The sequence below is a fragment of the Oreochromis niloticus genome, linkage group LG16 (genome assembly GCF_001858045.2).
Source record: "Oreochromis niloticus isolate F11D_XX linkage group LG16, O_niloticus_UMD_NMBU, whole genome shotgun sequence".
NCBI lineage: Eukaryota > Metazoa > Chordata > Actinopteri > Cichliformes > Cichlidae > Oreochromis > Oreochromis niloticus.
This window is the reverse complement of record NC_031987.2, coordinates 16491542-16518812: the sequence shown is the minus strand read 5'-3', so window position 1 is coordinate 16518812 and position 27271 is coordinate 16491542. Positions and strand designations below refer to the sequence as shown.

Sequence of the window (27271 nt, the reverse complement as noted above, 5' to 3'; positions counted from 1 at the left end):
TCAGGTCAAATAAAACTTTGCACTTCTGAATTATTATATGTTAAAAAAAAAACTCACACAATAGAATTGATGAGGCAGGAATGTAGTTTAAATTTAAATCTTTATTTTTAGGAGGGATAAATAGCATCATATTTTCAATGCAAACCACGGTTTTGAATGTCATCTGCAAAAATCACAGACTACACTGTCGTTTTTAAAAATATGTGAACAAATAAGCTCATTTTTATTAAATACAAATCCCAGTTACTAATTATTATGTCATGTGAGCAGACATAATCCATGTGTAAAACCTTTTCAGTGTGTAACATGTTCAGTTCTTGTGTGGCCTACATTAAGTTCTTCCACCACCACCGCGCCCTCCCCTGCCCCCTCTCCTCGGTCGACCTCTGACTTGTTTATTGTCCTGCCGTGGTAATCTCTTATGACGCTCCACTTTGATCCACCCTCCGTCACTGCTTTTGGACCCCTCTTTTTCCTCACTGGCATTTTGTGTCACAGACAATAAACCCGGTATCGATGGTGTGCGGCTCTGTGGTCTGGCACTGTAACTGTTGGACGGCGGTCTCCCTGGATGTCGGGGGGTTTTGCCACCTTTATTATGAGCATGTCCACCTCTACTACTACTCCCTGTATTACCCCAACCCTGCACCCCACCCACAGTAAATGTATTGCCCGTGTTGCTGTTTCTGCGATAGTTATGCACTGCCCCTGCACTGAGCGGGCGCTCTCTGTCTGAGGTGCTCTCTGACGTAGTGCTGGAGGGACTACTGCCCTTTGACCCCAGATAGAGTGTTGAGAGTTTGCCCCCCAGGCTGGCAGTTGGCGAGGAGCTGCGTGAGTCGGCCCAGTGAGAAGAGTTGACGCGGTTTGGAGAGCGGCGCACAGCTGCAGCATAAGAAGACACATGTCTTTCATGTGCAGACAGGAACTGAGGCAGAGTGCGAGCATCAGAGCTCGTGAAGGCAGTGTGAGCAGCGGTCGTCGGCTGGGATTTCTGGGCTATCATCTGCTTCTGTCTTACGTCGTACATCCACTTTGGATCAATATCTAAAACAGAAGACACGTACCTCATACACACCTCCTATATGAAGATTTTTTTTTCTGAAAAAAAACGATATGAATAAATAATAAATATTTACCACGGTTTGATCTGTCCTTGAGGTTCCAGTCTGTGCTAGCTGGGGCTGTTTCAATGACAAGCTCCACAGTCTTGATCTCGTCTCGTCCACCATTGACGCTCCATGTCATCGAGCAGCTGTGTCTGGTGGACTTGGGAGACTTGACATCATTCTGAAGTGAAAGTAGTGATATTTAATGTACGTTGTTAAACATGATTGTGCGTGACTGCCTGTGTGATGCATTTTCAAACTGCAGCTGCTAAAATGACCCACCTCATAATTGACCGTATAGTCCACTCTCTGGTTCTCCTGTAGCCCAGTGATCCATTTGTCCATCACAAAAGGTGGCTGCATTGAATAGCATTATTTTGTTTGAAAAAAACAAAAAAATAGACAATTGCAACCACCACAATGCGTCAGGTTAAAATGCACCGATCAAAACATTTAAAACAATTAGGTGTGTTACAGAAATGCGTTTCTGACGGCACCTTAGTCATCCGCAGGATTTCAACGTCTTGTCTGTTGGCGTTAAAGATGACATCTTTGATGTAGGTTATAGCGACTTCATCGCCGTCGAGTTCCATGTACATTTTCCATTTGCAGTCCTTGAAATAAAATAATTGCCGGTCAGATAATGTAGGTCTCAGCGACAATACATGTAAAAGTTTTTAATTTCACTCATCTGTGTGGAGAACTTGGTAAATCTTGTATATAAACCAACAGCACAACCTACAGGTAGTTGAATGACAGTGGCCAGAAAGCCTCACATTGTGGGTGAAGACAGATAAGTATGAAATAAAACTTTAAATAAACTGCTCGCAGACCAAAGGGGAGAAAAGACAGAGTATACATGTAAAATGCAGTTTGCATGTAATGTCTACAGCAATGCAAACCTAAGTTAAAAGACTGATCCTTATGGAATTAGGTTCTCTACATAAATATACCTCATATTCGGCACATTTCATTAAATTACTCTAACAGAGAAACAGAAACAAAAATCAGCAGCAAATATTTTCATGCCGCTATTCTAAATTCCAAACATTTAGGCTTTTTTCGAAATCCAGGATTAATTTTTTGGAGCAGGAAACTGTCTGATTTTAGTTGATAAAACCTTTTTTTTTCTCCTCATGGACTGCTGCAGAGAGACACACATCAAACTGGGGAGGCACAAATCGAAGCGGTTCCCCAGCCCTCTTCTTCTGCATACTGAATGCTGACGACGCACGTAATGATTTCGCCAATCCCTAAAAGCTGCCAGGAAGCTACAGGTCACTGCTTAACCACACAGGGTTCATGGCACAGGCCAATCCATTGTGTAGTGATCACAGAGAAAGACATCAGAGGAGTGGCACTAACACACTCGTCTGAGGAGCCTTCGCCCTCTCCTTCATCGTCCCCGGGGGCTGGAAATGACTCAAAGGGGGGAAGCTTGAGCAAGCCTCTGGCTCAGAAACACACCAGTGGCCCAACGCTGGCCTGGTGTCGGGCCTGGACGGTCGCACCGGGGCTCCCAGGTCTATGCTAGTCTAATCACTCCAGCAGAAACAATGTCTGGTAATGATGCCTAGGACCCGAGTGCGTCTAATGACAACTCATACATAATTCAGCACCTTTCACTTGGCTGCACGGTGATATCCTCATTAGTAGGGGACCCTCAGTGGCTGTCAGATGGTGGCCGCACAATCGCAGGCCCTCATTTTGTCTTTGAGAAGTGCAGCTGCTTCCATGACATCGCCAGCAAAGAGGGGCGAAGAAAAAAATGCAGTGCGGGTTTGTTTTATTTAGTGCAAAAAACCTTCCAGTTTGTAAAAACAAGGCTGACACGGAACCTGACACCAGGCAGGGGAAAATAATTAGCTCTCATTTTCTCAGCCTCCTGTTTCCTTCTCCCTGCTGTGTTTTCTACCCACTAAACCACCACATGTCAGAAGAAATGGGAGGCAATTAGCAGGCTCGTTTCAGCCCTGCCGAACACACTGAAAGAGGACTATTTATGATGGGACAATGAACAGCTGAAAGATTAAATAACGTTTGCCTTTTAAAAGAAAATGACTTCTGGCTAAATGGGCTATTTTTGATTAAATTCAAACAGCAAGTGAAGAGCCACCCTTTCTCCACAGTTTGAGACCCTAACAAAGGGCTGTGAGCAAGTCGAGGTGGATGTGGTACATGGCTGAGCCTGAAATGTTTATTTGTCTGGTTTAATACATGTCTAGTGATGCCTTGAATGGTCAGCATAACAGCCGCCATCACGAATCCTCAGAACAAACAGCTTCAGTTGTAGTGGGCCGATTCAATCGCATGTCTCTATATCTCCTTAGAAAGTATCAATTATGCCAAAAACGCTCAAAGCAGACAACATTTCTTTGTGATATTCCTTTTTTTTTTTTTGTTTCATCGCTTGCTCACAGCTGCAAAATATGTTGGAGTCAGTGTTTGAATGTGTTTCCTGACAAACTTACAGACTTTCCTGTTCCTGGTTTCCAGTGGTACCCAAACACCAGCTCCAGATTTACAGTTTTACTCTGCTCCACCTCCTTTTCTAGTTCATCCTTGGGGAGGAAAAGAAAAGCACATAAACATAAGCCCCAAAAGGTGCATGAAAATAAAAACGTAACACATCTAACGGATGAAGATACCTTCAGCAGTGGCGGGAAGTGGACGAACCCGAGGTAATCATTAGTTAGCTTTTCGATCTCACACTGGAAAAACAAGAAAAATTCCCTTTGAATTCACCGCAGAGCCAAATATCAGAGAGCTCTGCCGATATCCCATAAATGTTTTCGGTTAATGGTTAACCGTGTCTTGCCTTAAGGTGCATAACGTGACCTTTGGACTTGACCCCCATGTCCCGCATGTCGGTTTCTGTGAGCAGCAGCAGCCTCCGTCCGGTGATGTGGTTTTCTTTAAACAGATCGGCGTAAAGCTGCATGTCACATGCGCTGTCTCCTGGCAAAGACACAACCAAACATTGAAACGAGTGCGGAAAAAATGAAGAATGCGAAACTGAAAACATTTGATTTAAGATGATCTGAACTGTTTAGAAAGTAAATGAACAAACCTGCACCAAATATTTGCTGCATCCAGAAATACTGAAGGAATAAAATAATGATTTAATAGTTTTAATAGCAATCGTGACTGTATCACAATCTAAATGACTGTAACTAAAAACACACTGATACCAACCACATGCTCCTCTGTCCAGGTATATATGTCCAACGTGGGGAGCAACTGCGAAGACAAGACAAATTTAATCCAAAGCAACAGAATGTGGTTGGCTATAGACATCATGTGTCCATCTAAAAAAGGGCAGAACTCCAAAGTAAAACTCACAAGACTTTGGTAAATATTATTAAAATGGAAAATATCCATATTTTTCTCCACATCTTTGAAACCATTACTTTTTCAGTTATTGTGCTTTGTGATTAAGAAGACTGGATGTAGCCCTAATGGACTATATCAAACAGAAATGCCCATCTGACTGATCTAATGTGATCTATTTGAATGAAAAAAAAATCATTTATTGCTCATTAAATGCAATCAGGCAGAAACTTGCCAGCCAAAATAAAGATTTCATCATTGTGATTATGAGACTGGTGTGTAATGACAGAAATAATGCAATGGGAAATTGGAGAAAATACATCTAAATGAATGAGTAATCCCCCATTCACTGTCTTCTTCCCACGACATCCTGTAACAGCTCGGATTATGAACTAAATGCCGGGCTCAGTCGACAGTCGCTGGCATACATTATAGCGCGGGCTGCTGCCTCATAAAGCCACTCAGCCCTGCAGCGGTTTTCCGCCTCCTCCTGTAATGCAGTTCAGAAGTAAACAGATTCGGAAACACTAAGCCAATGCCAGAGTCTCACTGGAGTGACTTAACATCACTTTTCAAAAGCCATATTGTATCTCACAAATGAGCAGCCATGCTTGTGTGGCACGTCATTGGCAAGTGTGGTTAAATCTAAAAATTTGAAATGGGGGATACAGTCTTTGTGTTTTAAGATTTATATGTGCAGCATGCAGGAGAAAAGGACTTTGAGTTGGGTTTAATTCACACAATTGTGCCCCCATGTGGACTAAGTGGATGATGGGTAGTCAGGCCATGGATATACTTATAAAGAAGCATATAGTTAATGTCTCAACAAAAGATTGAAAAATGGCCACAGAAAATGCATATTTTACTCTTTTTTTTTTATGAATACACTAAAAGCCATGCTCTGTTAACATTACGTTTATTAATACTAGCTATAGAAATGTAACTAATATCATTTTAATGGCAAAACATTTGTTTTTTTAGTCACTAATTGTTCAGATGTGGAAAGTAATGAAATAGAGCCAAGGCAGATTAGGAGAAAGTGAAAAGAAAATCATCTGTTAACAGGAAAATAAATCAGATGAAGAAGTTTCACTATTATAATGGAAAATAAAGGAAATAAGAAGTTTTCACATGGAAAAACACAAAATGCTGATTGTTATGTCTAGTGTAATATGTCTAGGAGTTGATGGCACAAGAGGATAGGCAATGTTTGAACAGGATTATTAGCTCATGGCAAGAAGCTAACAAGCAACAACAGAGGAATACAGAGGATTACATCCTCATGAGACTGACTGATTATAACAAGCGAAGGGGACAATTTAATGGGCTATGCTCAAGGAAGCATGTCCTTCCCCCAGAAGAGGCATAATACCTAAGTGAACACTAATGCTAATATGATTTTCTGTACTGTAAAGAGCAGCTCTTGAGACGTGATTCTGTGTGGATAAATACAGCGTGGCATCTATAGAAAGATGTTACTTTGTTAAGCTCTAAAATGTAAATACTTTGGCTGAAAATTCATCTTTTTTTTGGAGGCCTTAGGAAGAAACCTGTTTTCAAAAGTAAAATGAGAGAATGAAGCTGACAGCCACACAGCAAAGTCCCTCTCCTACTGTTTTGAACCTGGGTCACTCAGAGGAAAAAACATGTACTTTCTTATCCTGGTAAGAGACTGTGTCTCAACAACTGCACTCCACCACAACCAGAACAAATTGGCCAATCTTAATGTCAGCAAAATGTCACTTCATCATAAAAGCCTGGCCTTCTCTAGGCAACTGGCTCACATGGCTCTTTCTTCACAGCATGGCACTATACATCCAGAACATTAGGCATACGGCAAATTACATCCATAATATCCACAGGTGGAGGGCTTCAAATATGTTCTATAATTGTGACCAAGTTCCTGCGCCATATGTGGTGGAAATACATCATGAACACAGCTTATAAAGCAGAATAAATGCTCTTTTATGGTGTGACAAAGTAATGATTAATGAAATAATTGTCGAATAATTAATAATGTAACTTAACAAGCTGTTCATAGTAGTGCTTTCACAACACCAGTAATATACAGTGGGGGATGTAATTATTTGATCCCCTGCTGAATTTGTAAGTTTGCTCACTTACAAAGAAATGAACAGTTTTTAGTTTATATGGTAGTTTTATTTTAATGGAGAGAAACTGAATATCAATCAAAAATCAACGAATTACATAAAAGTTATAAACTGATTTGCATGTCATTGACTAAAATAAGTATTTGATTATTAGTATTTACCAAGCAAAACATGACTTGGTACCCTGTTGGAAAAACCCGTAACATTTCTTGTTACCTTAATTGGCTTCATCTTTAGCCACTCCTTTTTGCCTTGGCAGTTTTGGGTAAGTGTCATGCTGGAAGACCCATTCATGACCCATCTTCCGTGTTCTCCCCGAGGGAAGGAGGTTCTCATCTAAGATTTTACGGTACACAGTCCTGTCCATTTGCCCCTGTGCTGTACCCTTAGAAGAAAAATAGCCCCAAAGAATAATGTTTCCACCTCCATGCTTGACTGTGGGGATGGTGTTCTTTTGAGTCATACCAGCATTTCTCTTCCTCCAAACATGACAGGTCAACTTGATGCCAAACAGCTTGATTTTGGTTTCATCTGGCACGTTCTCCCAAGCCTTCTCTGAATTATTTAGATGTTCACCAACAAACTTAAGATTGGCTTGTCTATGTGACTACTTGAGCAGGGGCACCTTGCAAGTGCTGCAAGATTCCAATCCATTACAGCGTAGTGTGCTACCAATGGTGTTCTTGGTGCCTGTGGTCCCAACTGCCTTCATATCATTAACAAGCTCCTCCTGTTAAGTTTTGGGCTGATCCACCAGCTTTCTTGTGATCATCCTCCAGGAGGAAAGACCTCGCATGGAGCTCCAGACTGAGGGCAAGTGATGGTCATTTTATATTTCTTTGCACCAATAACTGTCCCCTTCTCGCCACTTCTCACTTCTTGCATATGGTCTTTAGGCATTTCCAGCCTTCTGCAGGTCTGCAATCTTGTCTCTTTGAAAGCTCTTTGGTCTTGCCAGTGGTGGTGGACAGGTGTGCTTTATATACATAACAAGTTGAGATCAGGAGTACCTGTAATTCATTAATTGGTTGATTGATTGTCAACATGTCAAATGGGCATACACCCAATCTATAGGTGCCAGAATTCTGGGTTGTAGGAGATGAATAAATATTTCACTCAATTAGCAGATCAATTTATAATGTTTGTGTAATATGTCTTTTTTTTTTCTTTCCATTAAAATGAAGCTACCATACAAATTAGAGACTGTTCATTTCTTTGTAAGCGAGAAAATATGCAAATTCAACTGGGTATCAAATAATTATTTCCCCCACTGTATTCAGTGAGATCACACTATGTGATGGATGCAGGTGGAACAATACCAAACACTTGAAGGGTTCATTTAGTGTCATCAGACCACAGGAAGTGTCCCATTTCCACTGTCATGTTGACACAGCTCACAGACCTGGAGGAGTTCTGCTCGACTCACGTGTTGACCTGCATGTTAGAGTGCAGGACAGGCCAGCCAAGAAAGCCTCAAGTCTTTTATGACAGACTGCAGACTCATGTACTCATTACCAGAGGTTGTGATATGAGAAGACATCTGTGAATTATTTGACTCTTCCATCACAGACTGAAAGCACGAATTAGTACTTATCTTTAGAGGTAAGAACAGCTGAGAGGCAGGACGACGTCAAAAGCAGGGACACCGGGGAAAAAGACAAGAAGAGAGGATAGAAAAGAAGAGACATAGAAGTAAATAACAAAGAAAAAGGTAAAATGAGAAAAATCAACAATGTGAACCCTAAAACCCCAAAAAGTTGATTCTGTCCATTTGGACGTAGCATGAACCCTTAATAAAATCATTTAAGAAGCCAAATGTTAAAGTGAAGTTAACAGGACAGCAGAATGACAGAGCACATAGAAAGGAAGCACATTTAATGCAGTTTATTCAAAGGCTCAACTGACTTGTTAAAGAAATTGTGAGTTGTCTATGTGGGAGTGACAGCTTCCAGGTATCTAACCTGTGCATGATTCTGACGCATGGCCATATATAGGTTGAGACAAATGACTAGGTATCATTCACAAAAAACACTGAACCAGGTCTTTATGCTCTTGAGGATACTTGAGGGTGCATTGGAGTTTGCCCAACCAGTCTACATTTGTTTTGTGGACTTGGAGAAAGCATTTGACCGTGTCCCGTTGCTACGGGCCATTCGATCCTTATACAACTGTTGCTAGGGCTTGGTCCGCATAGCCAGCAATAAGTCGGACTCGTTCCCGGTGGGTGTTGGATTCCCCGAAGGACTGCCCTTTGTTGCCGATTATGTTCATAATTTTCAGAATTTCTAGGCGTAGCCAAGTGGTGGAAGGCTTCGATCACTAATAAATGATTATTAGTTGAGCCCTAAATCGTTTTGCATTGGATGTTAGGGATGGATTAGGATTCCATTTCCTACATGGCAAAAAAAAGGAATAGAATTAAAGCTGTGACTGTCACGTCAGAGGCTGGATGCTTACAATCTAATAGTAATTTTTTATTGTCGCGATGCAAATGTTCACAACTCTGTTTCATACTCTTCTACTTTCCTTCTCATTTCATGCTGTTTATTTTCATTTCACTGCTTTCCTTTCACCCCAGAAAAAGGTTGAGGGGACTTCAGAAGGTAACTCAGAAAATAGGCCTCTACATGAAAACGTGAACGTGAACAACAGCGCAGTCGACATGCTGCTGCTGTGACCACTTGACAAAGTGATGCGGCTGTCCTGAAGGTGAAGGTGGACCAAAGTGAAGAGGGGATAATGAGGAACTCACCGGACTGTTGGACTGTTCGATGAGTTTGCGCTCCCACATCTTTAGTCGCCGCTCACGCTCCTTCAGCTCCTGCTCTTTAGTGCTCAGGTCTCTCTCCAGCTTCTTAAGTCTCTCAAGTGTAGCTTCAATCTCACACCTTCATCATACAGCAGGAGAAAACTGTTAACATTTAAGGATTTTTCTTATAAAGACCAAAACCAACATTTTTCTTTTTTTAAAACCACATCTCTTTATTTTCTGGCTTCCCTACAGTCTGCACCACTCAGTCTAAGCTCACGCCTTACATAATTTCCCCAAACAGCTGTCCTGTAGTTTTTAACAAACCTCTGTAAAGCAGTGATCAAACATGCAATGGATCTGGGACTACATTCAGTTAGTGACTATTCATGACAGCAGGACAAGGTATGTGTTTGAAGGAATAAACGAAGGTGTAACATGTGGCTCAATAATAATCCAGGTTTTCTTTTTTCTTTTCTTAAATGTGTGTATAACTCACAGCAACCACAAACAAGGGATAAAATTGTCAGGTATGGAAAGTTTTCTGGTTTCCTTTATACTCCAAGTTCTACTGACAAATCACATTTCAGAAGGACGTTTAGGGAACAAAAGAGAAATCCAGTGGCAATCTCAATATATCAGTCTGACTTTACTGAAACTTGTGGGAAGAATCATTCCACTGTAGCTTTTGGTCTTTGAGGGGATTTGTAGAGTGGGAAAAATAAAGAATATAACCACAAATAAGACAGTGAGAGTTTTAGGACAGCATCCAGTGACACAACATTAAAATGAATCCAAAATAAAGCCCTGCACTCAGGAGGTGATTACGCGTTACGCCAACACTTTACCAAGTGCAGGACAAAGCATGTTGGGATTTGTTTTGCCCAGCAGGTGGGGCTGCGCAATGTATCGCAGAAAGCCATGCTGAACTTCAGGCCCGCTAAAACTCCCACACTCTTTTCATAAACAAATGCAGCCCAGGCAGGAAGGCCATGACTTACTCCTCCCAGTCCTCCAGTTCCTCCACCCACTTCCTTCACTCTACGGCTCTACGGCCTCCCGCTGTACTGACAGGCCTCTACATTTGGCATTGCCCTGACCCTTCCTGCTCAGTGAGCATTCTAAACAGATAAAAACCTTTTATAGAAAAAAAACTGCAATAATCAGCGTATGAATCCTAGCAATGAAGGAGTCGACCACATGTGTCAGCTTCCAGCCCCACATCTCAGCTGCATACACCAGTTACATACTGGTATTATCCAGCAGCCAAGTTATTGTATTTTTAAGTTACTGTACTTGGAAGGGAGAATGCATTCATTTTTAATTAACATGAGCACTTCAGGTCCATTATGTAAATGTGATAAATGTAACCATACAGCAAAAACAGGAAAGAATATGAACCTTAAGATGAAACTCAAAATCTTTCAATTTAAGTTAAATATTATCAAGGAAAGAGCCAAAAATAGCATCTATAAAAATAGAACTACTTGGGCTTTTCTTAGTAACACAGATACCTGCGAAAATAGAAACAGGTACAACAAGTTTCTCAACATCCCTTATTTACGACGGGAGGTGTCATCTTTCACTTTTAGCCCTCTAATGTTGCTGGATCTAACTTCTTGGGCCAAAACACATTGTCGCTTTCTGTTTTCAAGCAGAGATTTACTTCAACCTGCTCCACCTGCAGATGGCTGCCTGGACACAATAACAGCAACACAACTTCTGAGGAAAAAAAACTCCAAGCGCAGACAAGGCCCGGGGAGAGGCAGACAGAGAATAAAGTAACAGCTGAGACTCAGGCTGTGCCGAACATCACCAAACCTCCAGCTGCTCATACAGGCCAATTAAACACTTCTACTTGAAAAAGATGGTGATTATTTTTAGGGTCTTATGGGTAAAGAGAGGAAGTATATCCAGATGGATGATTCTTTGGGGGGTTTTTATGTCTTTATGTAGCTATCAGTGTGATTATTAAAGATCTATATGCATGATCTCAAGTCCTTTTTTGTATTTCACGGCCCCCGTCAGCTACATTTCCACATCATTCTTTGAAAACAGTCGCACATCTCCCTACACTGAGGCAGTATACCGGCGAAAAAAAGACAGTTATAAATACATTTACTGGGTTTGAAGAATAGCTGATCACATTACCTCCATTCAGCCTTGTTGTGAAGGAAAGAGTTGCACTGTTGAGGAAGCTGGCTGTCATTAGACATGGACTCTAAAGTAGAGAGGATCTGCTTGAACATTGGTCGCTCCTAAATGAACATAAAACCATTAGCAGTGTATATAATTCATATATCTGTTTCATATTTGCATGCTTGTGCAACTTACTTTCGGTTCTGTTGCCCAACACTTTTTCATGAGCTCAGCAAAGCTGGAAGGACAGCCACTGGGGATGGTTAGCCTCTAAAACAAGTAGAGGAAAGAACAGCTTTAAAGGAACTTTAATATGCTAACTTAGATAAGAAGCTCAATACCATTCTTGTGTCTGTTAGACTGCATTTGTCCCAAAGGGTCTCCTATTTGTCAAGCATTTAATTATTGCTCTATATGAAGGATCACAACTGCCATAATCAAAAAATAAAGATACACATAAATACACTTGTGACCATTTTACTGAGAAAAACTTGCATCATTATGTGAATGAGGCCAAGACTCATTCAAACTGTATCATTTTCGTCAACTTTTCACCTACTGCCTAATCTCCATCATGCCTTGCTCCCCACAGCAGTGGCCAGGCCTGCATTCAGTCCTGACAAAATATGGCAAAACACCCTGTTATACTGCCAAAATGTTGCACCAATTGCAGCTGATTCAGTGTGTGCACTGCCTGAATACTGTAGGGTACAAGTCGCCGCTGCCATAATGCTTCCGACACCCACCATACGAGGGAAAACGCATCTAAAAGCCTGCAGCCCACTGTCGCAAATGGGGGTCCCCAAAATCCAGAGGCGCTTAGCTAATCTAGCCAAAAATTAAGCCCAGTAATGATTAATTACGTGATGATTCTTACTTGTTGTTGTTGTTAGCACGTTTCAGTTTGGCATACATCAAGGTTGACCTTTTTGTTTTTTGTAATTTGGAAAAGGGTTATTAATGCAAAGGTAATTAAACACAAGAGGAAATTAAAACAAGTATAATGTTATAAATTAATTAAACTTCTAATATTATTCTGGTGTAATTAGTGGATTATTGATTTGTTCGGTAAGTCATTTATTTACTTTTTCATTTATTTATTTATATATATATTTTATATGGCAGTTTCAGTCCTCTGTTCAGAATTGCATTCATGTAATCATGCAGTAAAATACCTCATTCTTCTCAACCACAAGCCAGGCCACTTGTAATCCTTCCAGACCTTTGAATGGTATCTCACGGGTGAGCATTTCCCAAAGCACCTGTCACAGAAGGTAAAGAGTCAGGTAACAGTGTTATAAAATTACACAACAGCACACTACATGTGTGAATGTACACATGAGCCGTGATAAGCATGGATCTGCTGCTGTTATCCTTCACCGCATGGTTGGATTACACAGAAATATCTTAAATATATCAATACTGTCTGTTTATATAGCATGTGTATTCATAGCATACAAATGAAACACTAAAAACATTTATGCAGTTCCCTTGGAGACCACACGAAACATTAAAAACATCGAAAAAGAATCACATAAGATTTAAATGCTGTTGGGCCACTGAAGTACTCCCCTCATAAGTCAGCTTCTTTTCAGCTGGGCTTCACTAGTGTCAGAAATAATCACCTGTGTCAACATCTTAAAAACCACATAATGAAAAGGTGGAGGAGCGCCGCTTTCAAACATCAAAGAGTAACACTGTATATGTATACCACATTCCTAAATGTATGCTTCTTGACAGCTGTGTCTAATTACATGTATGTATTTGACTCCAGGAATCAGATGAACGTGCAGGCGTCTGAGGGAGAAACTCACGGCTGCTGAGATAATTTTACCAACAGCAGATTGTAAAATCCTACATAGATCCAAGGAAAAATAATTTTAATTAATGCGTTTGAATTTTACCAGAGTAACTCACTCTTGTATAAGAGTGAAAGCAACTTTCAAAACAACTTTGGGACAACCGATAAGCGATTCCATAGTGAAACTACTTCCAAATTACTCTCAACACTAAGTTTCTAAGAGGCTGTAATCCTGCAAAGGTCGCAAATGCTGTTTTTTTCCACTTAAGCAGAGAGAAGAAATGTTCAAATGAAAAACATCAACGGGACCGGTTGCCTGATTTTATTTTTTGTTTTTTTCCTCTTGAGAGATTTTAGTGCTATTTGGTCGACTGCGTTCGTTCTATTTGATAAAATCTTATTTTTAGACTGAAATAAAAAGCCTGCCAATCATATGTTTCCTCTAAAAAAAAGAGAAAAAAAAGAAAAAATAACATAAATTGGCTCCAACTTCTTGACCTCAGGCTTTTAGCTGCACTTCCTGGTGAATTATTCACTTCTGTGATCTTTGAGGTACAATAATGAACACATTTTCAATGGTTTTGATTATATTATTTACCACAAGACTGAATGAGAAATAACAGAAATCGAGCAGGCGGTACAAAGCTCCAATGAAATGGCTTTGACCTGCTCTATGAGCCAATGGATTCTTACTCAACTTTACAGATTTGGAAAAAAAGAAGGAAAAAGAAACTTTCTGCAAAGTCTAAGTGACTCCTGTTGTGAAGGACCTCTGTTATACGTGTCCACAATGGCATCCTTTAAGCACTGATTCTGCCTAAATCTGTCATCAGTTTTGATATACTGTCTAATTACTCATCTCTTTGAAAGAGTGCTGGTATTTGTTATTTTCTTTACACTTACTCTTTATAAAATATAATCATACAGTACATAAATATACGAGGAAAATACCCCTCAGCCTCCTGGTAGACACACCTATTGTATAAATTTCAAAATCCTATGTGGCCTTGATTTTCAGAAAACTTAACCTCTGACCTTGAGGTCAAGGTCACCGAGATTGTAACTCATCCAAGATTTTGAGTAGATACTACTATGGTATCAATTTGAAGATCCTACATCGCCTCATTCTTGCATTCATAAACTTAGGTCTCCACACTGCCCACTTGACAGTAGTTGACAGAAAAAATGGATATAGCCACTGTGACATCACTCATTAGAGATATCCCAACTTCTCTGTTAGGCTGACTCTGTTAGTGTTGAGTGAGAGATGGATTTGAATTAGGTACCAAAAGCAGGCGCAGCATGAAGCACAACCTTCTTCATAATCCTTTTTGACTCAAATGGGGACCAGAATTTAGTAAATCCTTTAACTGGTGAATGAAACCACAAACTCTTTGAGAAAGTGTCTTTTTCCCCGCCATAGGTCATAAAAGTAAGGAAGAAGTAGTTATTTGACCAAAGCCTTCTATAAAATCACACTTTTTTGTGCAACCACAAGAGTCACCCAGCAAGAATGCAGGTTTAAAGTACTTTTCAATCCCAGAAAGTTGATCCATTTTACCTGGATGCAACGCTGTTGACATGAGAAAACATTTCATCACTTATCCAAGTGACTTATAAACAGATCCTTATGTAACTGTTCTTGCTATAAGTTCGGGGAAATCTGCAGTCAGCTGAGATGGAAGAAGTCACTTGGATGAATGATGAAATGTTTCTTCCACTGAAGAAACATCTGGATGAAGTGAATAAACTTTCTGGAATCAACGCTTCCTCATTTGTTTCCCTTTTCAAAAACAGGGGTCAGTCCATGAGTCTGTAGTGTTTTGTGTTTCTGGGAGTATCAACTCATCATCAACCCACTGCTGTTATTTCATGATGAAAAAAGTAATCTTGCAGCATCTGTAGAATCACTCATGATAGCTCCTAAAAAGTTTAATTTGCCAAAAATCGCTCATGTTCAGTAAATTTATCTGTTTGGTCTTTGGTTCCTATAAGAAGCTTATTAATAACTTAACTTTAATTACGATACCATTTGGAGTTACCGAATGGACAAAAAAGCAGGTTTAAATGGTCCGTATTTGTATAGCGCTTTACTAGTCCCTAAGGACCCCAAAGCGCTTTACATCTTTTTCATCCACCCATTCATTCACACACTGGTGATGGCAAGCTACATTGTAGCCACAGCCACCCTGGGACATACTGACAGAGGCGAGGCTGCCGAACACTGGCACCACTGGGCCCTCTGACCACCACCAGTAGACAGCAACGGTTGAAGTGTCTTGCCCAAGGACACAACGACCGAGACTGTCCAAGCCGGGGCTCGAACCGGCAACCTTCTAATTACAAGGCAAACGCCCAACTCTTGAGCCACGATCGCCCCATTGGCCCTTTTATGATCTAAACTCGTCACAGTGAGAAGAAGTGGCCACATAACAGGTTGAGACAAGCTACAAACACACAGGCAGCAATCAACAAATACAAGAAGGTCACATTAAAAAGACGTAACACCATTAGTGCAACACAAATTGTGTGCGTGCAATGTTAGCGTTACGTTCAGTCTGACGTCTTTCATGACACATCAAAAGGAATGAGTCAGCTCAGGATTAATAACGACACTCCAAACCTCTAGGATCTCTAAAGCAATACTTGTGGATAAATGTGTTGCTATTACCCAACCGCTCCTGTCTTGTTAAACCCAGGCAGGAAGCATGATTTTAATGTAGAAGTAAGTAAATTGTCCTCTGAATGACTATGCTGCTCTGTATGGGAGAGGCTAGCTGCTAGGTGAGCAGGACAGGAAGAGAAAGCAGGTCTGTTCAAACAGTCAGAGACTGCAAGTGATAAACTTTAACTGTATTAACTCAGAGGAGGTTATGCGTTAAGGGAGGACAAAGGGACACGAACACAAAGACTTTTCTATTAACCTTAGAATAGAGGCGAATAAATGGTAACTATACAGAAAAATGGCACCAGCTCCAGCTTCACAGGGTTTAGATTTAAAATGGCAAAACTCAGACTAAAGAAAACCAGACAAAACGATTCCATTTTTTTTTAAACTGAAACATAAAAAATAAAAATCAAAGGGCTAAGATGCCAAACATTTTTGGCACTGACATAGAAGAAGTATATTATTATGAAATTGTTTAGATGTTTAAAGCGTGCATAAATATATTTATATCATAAAACACAACAGGAAACAGATGGTATATTTTGTGTCCAAATGAGCTAATTCATACACGATGTTTTTATGACACCCCTAAAGATCTTTATGTTGCCCTGAGGACAAAAAGTAAACATCAGATCTATGAAAATGCAATAAAAAAAAAATCTTCACCCTCCATAAATATGAAGCAATGATGGTTTATTTATTCAACTAATTAGTCATTAAGGAAAATGTGCTCTGAATAAAGTGAGTGTATACCACTCAAGTATATTTAATTTCACCAGGTTCCTTTGAATTTAGCATTTTACACTGTACTTGTGTAACAAAACTACAAGGGAAAATTTACATGTAATTCAATTAGTTAAAGTCAGGATCTTCTACAATTTGTGTGTGTGTGTGTTTCAACTCAGGTTCATTTTTGCCACTTACTACTCCGTAGGAGAAGGTGTCACAGGTCTCAGATACAGGCAGGCTCTGGATCACCTCCGGAGCCATCCAGGGAAACGTACCAACCAAGGACATGTGCGTTGTGTGGGTGACAAACTTAGATGCCCCAAAATCACAGATCTGTAGAAATAATAATAATGTTTATTTGGGTATCCAGAGTAGCCTGTCATTCATAAACCTTGTTTCACACTTAAAATATAGCAATCATAGCAGCATGCAGATTTAGATTCATCTGGTGCTGATGCAACAAATCTACAGCACTGTAATCATATAAGTTAGTCCCGGAGTCATCGAATGTTTCAGTCACTGTGGAGTCACGGGCAAATTAAATTTGTATCTATGATGCAGAAAAAGTCTCAAAGCACTGACATATATGACATAAGGTTTCAGCAGATTTACAGGTGGATGAACTTTGCAGGACTCTTAAACTGATCACATACTGTACCAACTCAATTACTATCAACTTGCTGCTGTGTCTATCTATCTAAGTCTTATCAGAGAAGAACTGGTCACCGGTCAGCAGCAGATCGGCAAAGAGGATCTCCTTTCTCTCAATCTAATCCACCTATAGCGAGAAACACCATAACACTGTCCCTGATTTCTTGAACATGCCAAGTTAGTCACTGCCCTCTTGTGTCCGTACACTGCTGAAAATATCAAATGAGGATTTCATGTTTTATATTTCATATTTCTTTTAAAACTGAAATAGAACATGAATCCTTCAGCTAAAAGGGCCATCACATCAAAGAGCAGGTTGAGTATGTAGCAGTGAGACATGGCACTCCAAGAATCCTGAATTCAAATCTATGCGACAGAACCTCAGCAACAAGGTACAATTTCTCAGTCAGGAAAAGCTTTTAAAACTTAAATTTAAGACAAATTCAACTTTGTAAACACTTTTTTCACCTCATCAAAGTTTGTTTGAATAATGTTTCAAAATAACTGTCCTTAAAAAGTGGCTGGAGGTGTTTCAAGGTGGCTGGGAAGGACCAGATTTTATGATTACAGAATTTGGATTGTTTTACATTATTTTATGATCATCTGAGATTAGATTTAAGTTCATAGGTTATATTAAAAAAAACTTACTTTGAGAACTTTCTCTGCAGATAAAACAACTGAAAGAGAAAAAAAAGTCAGTAAATGCAGATGTTTACTTAAAATATTTAAGAAATTAAATTTGGTAAACTCATGCCATGGTCAGTTACCATTCCTGGACTTCAGGTCCCTGTGGATCACCTTAACAGGAGCTTCTGAATGTAAATAGTGCATTCCTGAAGCAGAAATAAAGACAAATTTTCAGAGGGACATTACTAAAAACTCATCTGGAAACTACAATCCTAATAACACGAGCATTGGGACACATAAATAAAAAGGGGAACGCAAAGATATGCAAATCTCATGAAACCATATTTAGATTTTCATGACCTCAGGCAGAACTGCATTAACATTAACACTACCGTCTTTTTTTTAGGTCAAAGGGCATTTAAAATGGACTGAGGCAAAGTGGAAAACTGTTCTGTGGTCAGGTAAATCCAAATTTGAAATTAAAAAAATGAATTTATTTTTGGAAAACAAAACTGAAGATGACTAAAGATGAGGAGGAATGTCAGTGCCTCGTCTAAAAACCTACATCTCTGATGGTGTGGTTGTGCACTGCCGTCTATGAAATTGACAGCTTGCACATCTGGACAAGAACCATCAATGCTGAAAGGTATATACAGGTTTTAGAGCAACATATGCTCTCACCCATATGACATCTTGTATATATTAATAAGACAATACTAAAAGGCATACTGCAGCTATTACAACAGTATGGCTTCATAGAGAAAAGCCCGTTTGCTGAAGTCCATAACTTTCCCCAACTGAAATATCTGCCACATCATGAAATTTAAAAAAATACGACACGATGAGACCCAGGACTGTCGAGCAGCTAGAACCTGATATCAGTCAAAAACAGGATAATGCTGCTATTGGAAAAATCCAGCAGCTGGTCTCCTCAGTCCCCAGATGTTTACAGAGTGTTGTTAAAGGAAGAGAGGATAGTGCAGAGTAGTAAACATGGCTCTGTCCCAACTGTTCTGTGACGTCTTTCTGACATCAAATACAAAATGAGCTAATACTTTCCTTAAAATGGCACATTTTCTGTTTAAACATCCGGTGTTTTCTTTGTTCCATCCTGAATAAAATATGTGTTTATGAGATTTGCAAACCACTGCATTCTGTTTTTATTTACATTTTACACAGCGTCACAAATTTTGGGGAAATTAGGTTTGTAGTTGCTCTGATGAGAAGATAATGCATGCTTTAATTGACAATGTCACGTGCCTGTTGTATATCAGCAATGAGCAATGAGGCATGGAGCTCTTTTGAGCAACCTGCAGCCTTGTTGACTCATTTCCTTTATATTTCCATGAAGGATGACTACACAGCTCATGCAGATCACTACAAAACTGAACTGCAAGACTGCTGCTAATGCAGTAGATCTATTTACTGTATGACTGGTTTACATATAAAAAGCTAAGAAAAAACTTCTAATATCAGTATTCATTTTACAACTTTTGGTGTTAAATTGCGTGTCTCTTTATTTTTCAATATACCTCATTTTATTCTATAAGCTGCATTTCTAAGAATTGGTCAGAAATTCTATGGAGCTAACTCTTTTTTTTTTAATAACTGTCAAATAAATAAAATAAAATGAAATAAAAACATTACTACCGTCCTTAAGTAAGAATTAAGCTTTTAAGTTCATCAATCAATCTCACAACATTTCAGCTGTTATTTACTAATAAGATACATCTGAAGTTTACCTTTGGCGATCTCTGCAGCCCATGTCATGATCTGCCCCATATCCATCTCCTCACTGACATCACTGGACAGGTAATCATACAGTGAGCCGCCGCTTGCATATTCTGAGGAAACATGAAAACTTTATACTGCTGCTTAATGAATAAAAATGAATGATGTTACAGTGGCAAAACCAGTATTACAGCATGCATGTGAGTGCAGTATGTGATGGTGTTATGCAAAAACAAATTGGATATTCGGCCACACCACTCATAGTGTCTCGCAAGATTGCTACGGCTTGACGCTGTGGGTGAGCACCAGTCATAACGAGCTCTCTTGTCCCCTCCGGACATGGCTGTTAAACTTCTACAACACAAAGTTGCTCGTGCTCTCTTGTCAAAGGATTCGTGCATTTCTAATGGGCCATTAGAAATGTATGAAACTTGCAAATTCTGTGGACTTTTGCGAAATCTCCTTCACAAGACCGCTGACAACACTAAAAGACAACTATGATGAATCAAAGATGGTTGGAACAGGAACATAAACTTTAAGCTTTACTGTGTGTAGACAGCGGCAATCTTGTGAAGTAAAGTCCTTCAACAGAGATAAACAAGCACTAGCTAAACAGCAGGGACCCTCCATTTGTGCGCAATAACCCCATCATATCCCAACACAATACTGTAAACATGCACAAGCACCGAGATAGGAACATAATTAACGACCATAAAATACACCGAGGACTTTTATTATTATTATGAGCCAGAGTTTCCTGTTGACCTTTTTTCGTTTGCTTTTTGACTTTGACACAACAAAAACTGAATGAAAATGGACAAGCAAACTCATGTGTGAGACATCATGTAGCTAGTTCATCTGCGAATACGTGTCTCCTTTTGCACTTTGCACCCATCCACATTCCTTAGATAATCTGTGCAAGCTTCAATGTAAAATGCACTTTCAGTTTAGTGTAGTGTCACGGCAGAGTCTTAATCAGTGGAAGGAAAAAAAAAACGCCTTAAAATGACTGTAACTGGCAAATGTACTTTAACCCTGAAACAATACTCTCCTATAATTCATCAGGTTTATGAAGCCGCTGAGTGACGGCGGTTATTGTTAAACTCTTGCAGGTCAACAGAGACAATCAGGTTTCTCAGATAGGTTGTAGATAGTGGCTGCGAGAAAGAGGGAACTGATGCTGTGTGTCAACACAGTCATAACAGAGATGATGAATGTGAGCACGGCAAACGTTTTTTTCCCTCTATCTGCTGCTAATTAGATTCAGCCTTATTAAATAGAGACCACAACCTACTCCTTGACAACAAAACCTTCCCTCTCGGAGCTCTGAAGTACAACCGAGGCTGCAAAGGAGTAGAGTGCACTGATCGTTTTTCCACTAAACTTTGATTTGATTTCTGATTCTTTGTGCTTTTTCTTTTTTACCACTATTACATAGAAAATGGCAAATGAATAACATTTTACAAAATGTGGTTAAGCCTGATTACTCTTTTCATAATCATCTCAGTTTTCTTTCTGATGCAGCCAAATATCCTTGTGTGAAAGAGCACATCTTTAAGAATATCAAAGGTCTTTCTACACTTCTATAAGAGAGATACTTAGAACACTTAGATAACATCTACAGATAAATAATTACACTGAAAGTATGGACTTGGCTTTACATAACTGTGCTACACAAAATAATTTAAGTAATAACATTTTACTAACTCCAACTCCAACTTTACAAAAAACAGGACAACGCTTCTGTTTTAAACAGAAGCGTTGTCCTATTTAAAACTTCTGTTTTAACCTCATTCATGGACATTCTGTGCCATCCAGTTCATTTAACACTGTATTCAAAGCATGTGAGGTACAGTTGAGTATCGTCAGCATAAGACCAAAAGGCGATATTGTGTTATTTTTATGGGTCATTTGACGCAGGGGAAACACGTACAGAGAGAACAAGATGGGACCCACGATGGAACCCTGAGGTACTCCACAATAAAATGTAGCCTCTAGAGAACAATTGTTTCCGGTGCTGACAATGATGGATCTATTTTTCAGTTGAAGTTGATCAAGAATAATTTTGTTTTACTGTTTTATTTTTATCTTTTGTTCATTTAACTACCTCTTGTTCTCTCATATGTCAACAAACGTTAAAAGTGTGAACATAAAGTGTAAATCCTCTCAAATACATTTCTACCACTTCGGATTTAACTTCATACAACTTCACATAAAAATAATCACTTTGAATTTTTTGTTTTTTGTTTTTTTACTTTTTGTAAAATAATTTGTTGTATTATTTTGTTTTTCCTAACTTTCCTTTTATATCATAATATTAGTTGGCCTGGTCTTCAGCCATGGCTAAAGATTCAATTTCATTTCCAGGACAACAAAGATTATTATGAATCTCTCTGACATGTTTTCATTATTAGATATTGTTTAACTGAGAATGCTACCAGTTTATCTACAAACTGCAGAGGAAATGCAACGCCCTTGCAAAACATTTCCATAAAGGTAAATACAGAAAACCACAATCCGTTACCATGTCTCTCCCACTTGTTTGTAATGCCGCACACTTATTAAATAGAGCCATGGCTTTACTTTCAAAGCAATTTTAAGTATTTAGTGGAGACTCATGTAAACTACTGCTTTATCATTTTTCCTCTTCAGAAGAACAAAGATCTTATATTTGATGCCTTATGTTTGTTGTGAGTCAGGGTGTTTCACTCATTCATTCATTGTTTTTTTTTACTGTTTCCTAAACAGAGAGTGAGCTGTCAAAGCAAGGACAACATATTAGAAAGATGATGGATGAAGGGAAGAACCAGGATTTCCAAACATGCAGCAATTCTGAATGTCATGGGCATTTTTTTCATAGTAGCACAATTAAACCAAAACTCTAGCTGTCAGTTCACCACAAGAAGCAAAGCGAAGTTTAATTTTTAATATAGAATGAGTAACTACATTACAAGCCCATAATAGCATCCTTTCTACTAATACTGGGCAACACCATTAGGCACATTTAACAGTCAAACTCCATATACACCATTCTACAGTGAAGGTTGAACAATATGTTAAACACATTTTTGAGCTGTGGCTCGATTTAAATGACTTTCTGCAGGATTCCCTGATAGATGCGAGCATGATGGGCCCCTTGTTTACAACAGTTCACAGCTACACAAGCATATGAGGCTTTATTCTTTTCAGTCTTTGACCTAGACAAAAACTGAAAACAGGCTCACGCAACTACTGTATGAATGTGTGCACTTCCTGAGGCCTCTGGCATTCACTCACACTTCCATAGAAACTTCTGCTCCATTGAGCAACTGATGCGAACACATTTGGCTGCTGCCTTTTCTATCATGACGTTATCTGGTGGCTCTGTTGTATGCTGTTTTTCACTGAGGTTTCTTTGCTGTAAATATGCATCATTATTTATAAACTTACCGGTGACAATTCCATAGTTGGGAGCCTCGACAATCGCACCGTAAAACTGGATGATGTTGCGGTGGCTGAGGACACTGAGGATTTCAGCCTGACCAGTGAACACAGACACAAGAAGATAAGACCATTTGGAATTTTCATGAGAATAGAAGAGAAAATAGAAGCCTTATTTGCATTAGAGTTTAAATAAATGAAGTCTGGATCTATAATTTAGTACACACATGATGTCAGTGTGTGTGAAGTAATATTTTCTTTTTAAATCACCTTTACCAAAGGTTAATTTAAGTCTCAGGAAATGACAACATTCACACTCTATTCAGCATGTACATACTTAGCAGAATTGCACATACCGTGCATGCACTGAGTACACTTTCCTTATAGCAGATTTACTATGCTACAGATAACTACACTCCTTTAAGAACAAGCTATTTGATTACTATACCTCATGATGAAATACCTTGCAGAACCAACTTTCAGAGCAATAGCTTAAAATAATCACTTTCTGTATGACTTCATCAGTCTTTCATATCACCACACTTCTCGACAAGTCTGCTGTTGAGGTTTGGACTTTGACTTGGACATTGCAACACCTTCATTCTTTCCTTTGCTGTTGTCCTGTTGCATGGCCCAACTTTATTGACGTTTGACTCTAGAATACTTTGGTATTCAGAGAAGTTCAAGATCAACTCAGTGACTTCAAGGTGCTCATTTTCTGTAGCTGCAAACCAAACCTAGAAAATCACCCCTCCCACTACCATGCATGACAGTTGGTATGAGGTGTTCATGCTGATATACGTATGTAACCTTACCAAAACATCTTCTCTGTCAAAAATAGTCCCAGAAGTCTTGCGGTTTGTTCAGATACAACCGTACAAGCCTAAGCTGTGCTACCATGTTCTTTTTAGGCAAAAGAAGGTTTCTCCGGACGATCCTTCCAAAAAGCCATACTTGTTCAGATTTTTTCGAATTATGCTTTCACGAACTTTGAGATTTAACATGCTAACTGTAACTGTAACTGTAAGTCTGAAATGCAGCTCTTGGGTTTTTTGCTTTTTGTCAGAGCATTGCATGATCTGACTTCGGGGTAATTTCACTGGGACATCTGGTCCTGGAAAGATTGTGGCATATCACTGAATGCCCCGAACAAGCAAACTGTGAAAACTTCTAACTTTATAGAGTTGATCATACTTCCTGATGATTATTTTGTTAAGTGCATTTGAAAAACAGCACCTGGCTGCTGTTTACCTCTTAATTCCTATGGAATTAATGCTTTGTTATTCAAAGGACTGCACAGAGTCCTGTGAGAACTTTCTTTTTCACATGACTGTTATTAGCAGCAAGCCAAGTAACCCAAAGTATGAAAGTTAAAATTATGACCTGATAACTGCATAGAATACTTCCTCAAATTGATTATAAAAGCTCCACCACCCTGACCTAGACATGAGTGCTTGTATAAGATCTACTGCAATCCATTTAGAACCCAGTTAACTTAAAGTGGATCATTGAAGGAGTCGCCATTTGTGAATTCACAAAAAAGAATTTAATAAAAAGCAGAAATGAGAACTTGCTGGTTATCCTGATGCCCCAACGGGAAAATTCAAAGCAGACTTTGACTTTTTCAGACTTTTACAGAACTCAGTGGCATGGATCTCACACCCTGACTGGACGCCAATGAGTTTTTCTCAAAGATTCTTCGTCCTATGGAGTCTTCTGGAGCGTATACAAAGACGTATCAATGCATAATCGTGGCCCAGAAAGGTTAATGTGTAACCTTTTTTTTTTTTTTTTTGAATGAACAGAAACCTGATAAAACGATCTAATTTAATCGTAACCAAACACTATAATTAAAGGAACATGTGGTTCAATGTGCAAGGATTACATTATTATTCCCATTGAACAATCATCTCCCCAACACTTGAGTGAAGTTGAATGGATATCTGTGATCTTTTACAATTTCATAAAAGAAACAATGAACAATTTTCTGAACATCGGATCACAGGCCGACACACATAATACGATTTCCCTGAAAAGATTTCAAAGATAATTCTGTTTTGTCTTTAAGACAATGGGCCTGTGCTTTCAAAGAGACTTCAGGAGCAGCCTTTGCTGTAATTGGGCCAAATACATTCTTTCATTTGGCAATAATGTTTCTTTCGCAGCACACTGCTCAGAGAGGGGGAGTATAATGACCATGAGTGATGGGTACAGAAGTCACCAGATCTTGCTAAATGGGATAGCAATTAAAATGATTACTATGCTGACAATTAAAAATATATGAAAAAAAAAAAGATCCAGGTAATTAAGAGTCTTACCTCATTTTCAATCTTGAGCAGTTTTTTCACCGCCACCTCTTTGTCCTGGGAAATCCACTTGGCCCGGTACACACTTCCGAAGCTGCCGCCACCACAGTTTTCGAAGAAGTGGATGTCATCAAACTTGACTTGCACGAAAGACAAGCTGGGAGACATCATCTCATAATGGCACTCAGTTCCAAGTCAGCTCCTAAAAGAGCGAGGGGGATTACAGGAAATGAAGGAAGTCGGGTTCACAACAAAATCCTCTGTGTAAAACAAACTTAATCCATCAAAGCGAAGCTTCACTGTGAGACACCATTTGTGAGTGTGGCTGCAGGTTTGAGGCTGCTTTGCCATTGGTTGATTGAGCATAGCAGGGTGATATCGCTCATTTTAAACTACCATCCCCTGTCTCTTCCTCTTTTACACATACAGTCCTCTTCATCAGTACCAGTAAGCAATGGGCTCAGGGTCCAGACTCTGCTTGTATAAGGACAAAGGCATGTCTGGTATGCTGGGATCATGCAGCTAAAGTCGCAGATTACTCCAGCAGGTTTGGTTCAAGTAGGACAACAAGCTGGGAGATCATACAATTGTGACAATAAAAGCTGCTTTTGTTTCAAGACAAAAACACCTTGAGAGATCCACATATTCTCTTTCTCTATTTAACAAAAAAAAAAGCGCTCTTCTTGCTTGTGTTGAGGCCAAACATGATGATGTGTGTGTAAGCCAGGGTTAGTGGTATAATGCTTCCAAACTGGACACCACACAGATTTATTATCATATCCTTTTGTTTGTCTGTAGCGACATAAAAGCATCTTGTAAAGAAATAATTCCATCATTACAGGAAATTATAGCATTGCTATTGTTCATAGGTTTCCCATTTACAGCTGAGCAATTATGGCTTTTAAAAGGCTGTTACCTGGGTCCTCATTGGGATTACTATCCATCACAACGGGAAATGCCACCATTGTCACAGAGGGGAGCCATTGCTCTCTGCTGATTTACTTGTATTCATGCTATACTTAGCCTGGCAGCAATTTGCTCAGTGGACCAGCCCCCCAAGTATTGTCTGACCACTCAAGAAGCCAGGGTTACAGGGATACGGGAGTACTCCTGCAGTCATTGCTGCCAGGTTCTCCCTTAATAGCAAACACGACTGCAAGCGCCGCAACAATAAGGCCTGACAGCCATATGTCAAACCACAGGTAGTCACTGTAATCTCAACTAAATGATGAATTAATCACTGAGACAGCGAGGTCAGCTTTTGTGTCACATCTTCACAGCTAAAAGTGTGGTTATGTGCAGATGTTACAATCTTAACCAATCTAACCCCTACTCGGTTACTATGCTGTGTATGAGATGCAGATAATACCTGTGTGAGGGTTAAATCACCGCTCAAAACATTCAACAACAACTAGATACAGTATGAGCAAAATTATGAGTAAAGTTAAAGCGGTATTACTTTGTTATTGTTACATGTTTATAGCAGTCTTATATTAATGCAACACGCCACACTCAACAGCCTGCATCAACACATCTGCACGAATCTGTGTTTAATATCAAACAAGACTGGTATTATATTTAATCTGCTGGACAGTGAGCCTATGTCGAAACTGCTCATTGAGACTAATTGGATAACTGGTGAACATTATCGAAACACACATACCGACATTCAGTGTGAAGGCTGGCACTCCGGAGCGGCTCTTCCTCCACGCAGGCAGCACCGGGCACAAGACAAACTTTGTGAAAGAAAGGATAGTTCCGGGAAATCTCACGTGACGTCGCTTGATTTCCCCGATCCAGTGTGGTTTCACTGGTTGCACAACTTTCAGCCTGCTGAACTGGACAGAATCCAGCTGGTGATACTGATGGCAACAGCTCCCCCTGCTGGACACACGCACGA

General features: G+C 39.5%; 1 protein-coding gene across 1 annotated transcript; it reads right to left on the bottom strand.

Moving 5' to 3' along the window:
• Window positions 1-81: 81 nt before the first annotated feature.
• On the bottom strand, window positions 82-27271 carry map3k20a (mitogen-activated protein kinase kinase kinase 20a). Its single transcript, XM_003447377.5, has 20 exons — window positions 27035-27271; window positions 25384-25573; window positions 23075-23162; window positions 19657-19758; window positions 18055-18120; window positions 17936-17964; window positions 16832-16969; window positions 12614-12700; window positions 11634-11708; window positions 11451-11557; window positions 9303-9438; window positions 4305-4349; window positions 4180-4210; window positions 3928-4067; window positions 3758-3820; window positions 3581-3670; window positions 1607-1723; window positions 1392-1466; window positions 1140-1290; window positions 82-1047 (listed from the first exon to the last, which is right to left on the bottom strand). The coding sequence occupies exons 2-20, from the start codon at window positions 25540-25542 to the stop codon at window positions 332-334; spliced, it is 2415 nt and encodes an 804-aa protein (XP_003447425.1). The 5' UTR covers window positions 25543-25573; window positions 27035-27271; the 3' UTR covers window positions 82-331.

What these genes read in the sequence shown, in the direction of transcription:
- map3k20a (XM_003447377.5), bottom strand. Translation starts at nt 25,542, where the DNA reads ATGATGTCTCCCAGCTTGTCTTTCGTGCAAGTCAAGTTTGATGACATC. An exon ending in TGCTCAAGATTGAAAATGAG is followed by an intron (nt 23,163 to 25,383) that starts GTAAGACTCTTA and finishes TTCACTGGTCAG; the next exon opens with GCTGAAATCCTCAGTGTCCT. An exon ending in GGACCTGAAGTCCAGGAATG is followed by an intron (nt 17,965 to 18,054) that starts GTAACTGACCAT and finishes TTTCTCTTTCAG; the next exon opens with TTGTTTTATCTGCAGAGAAA.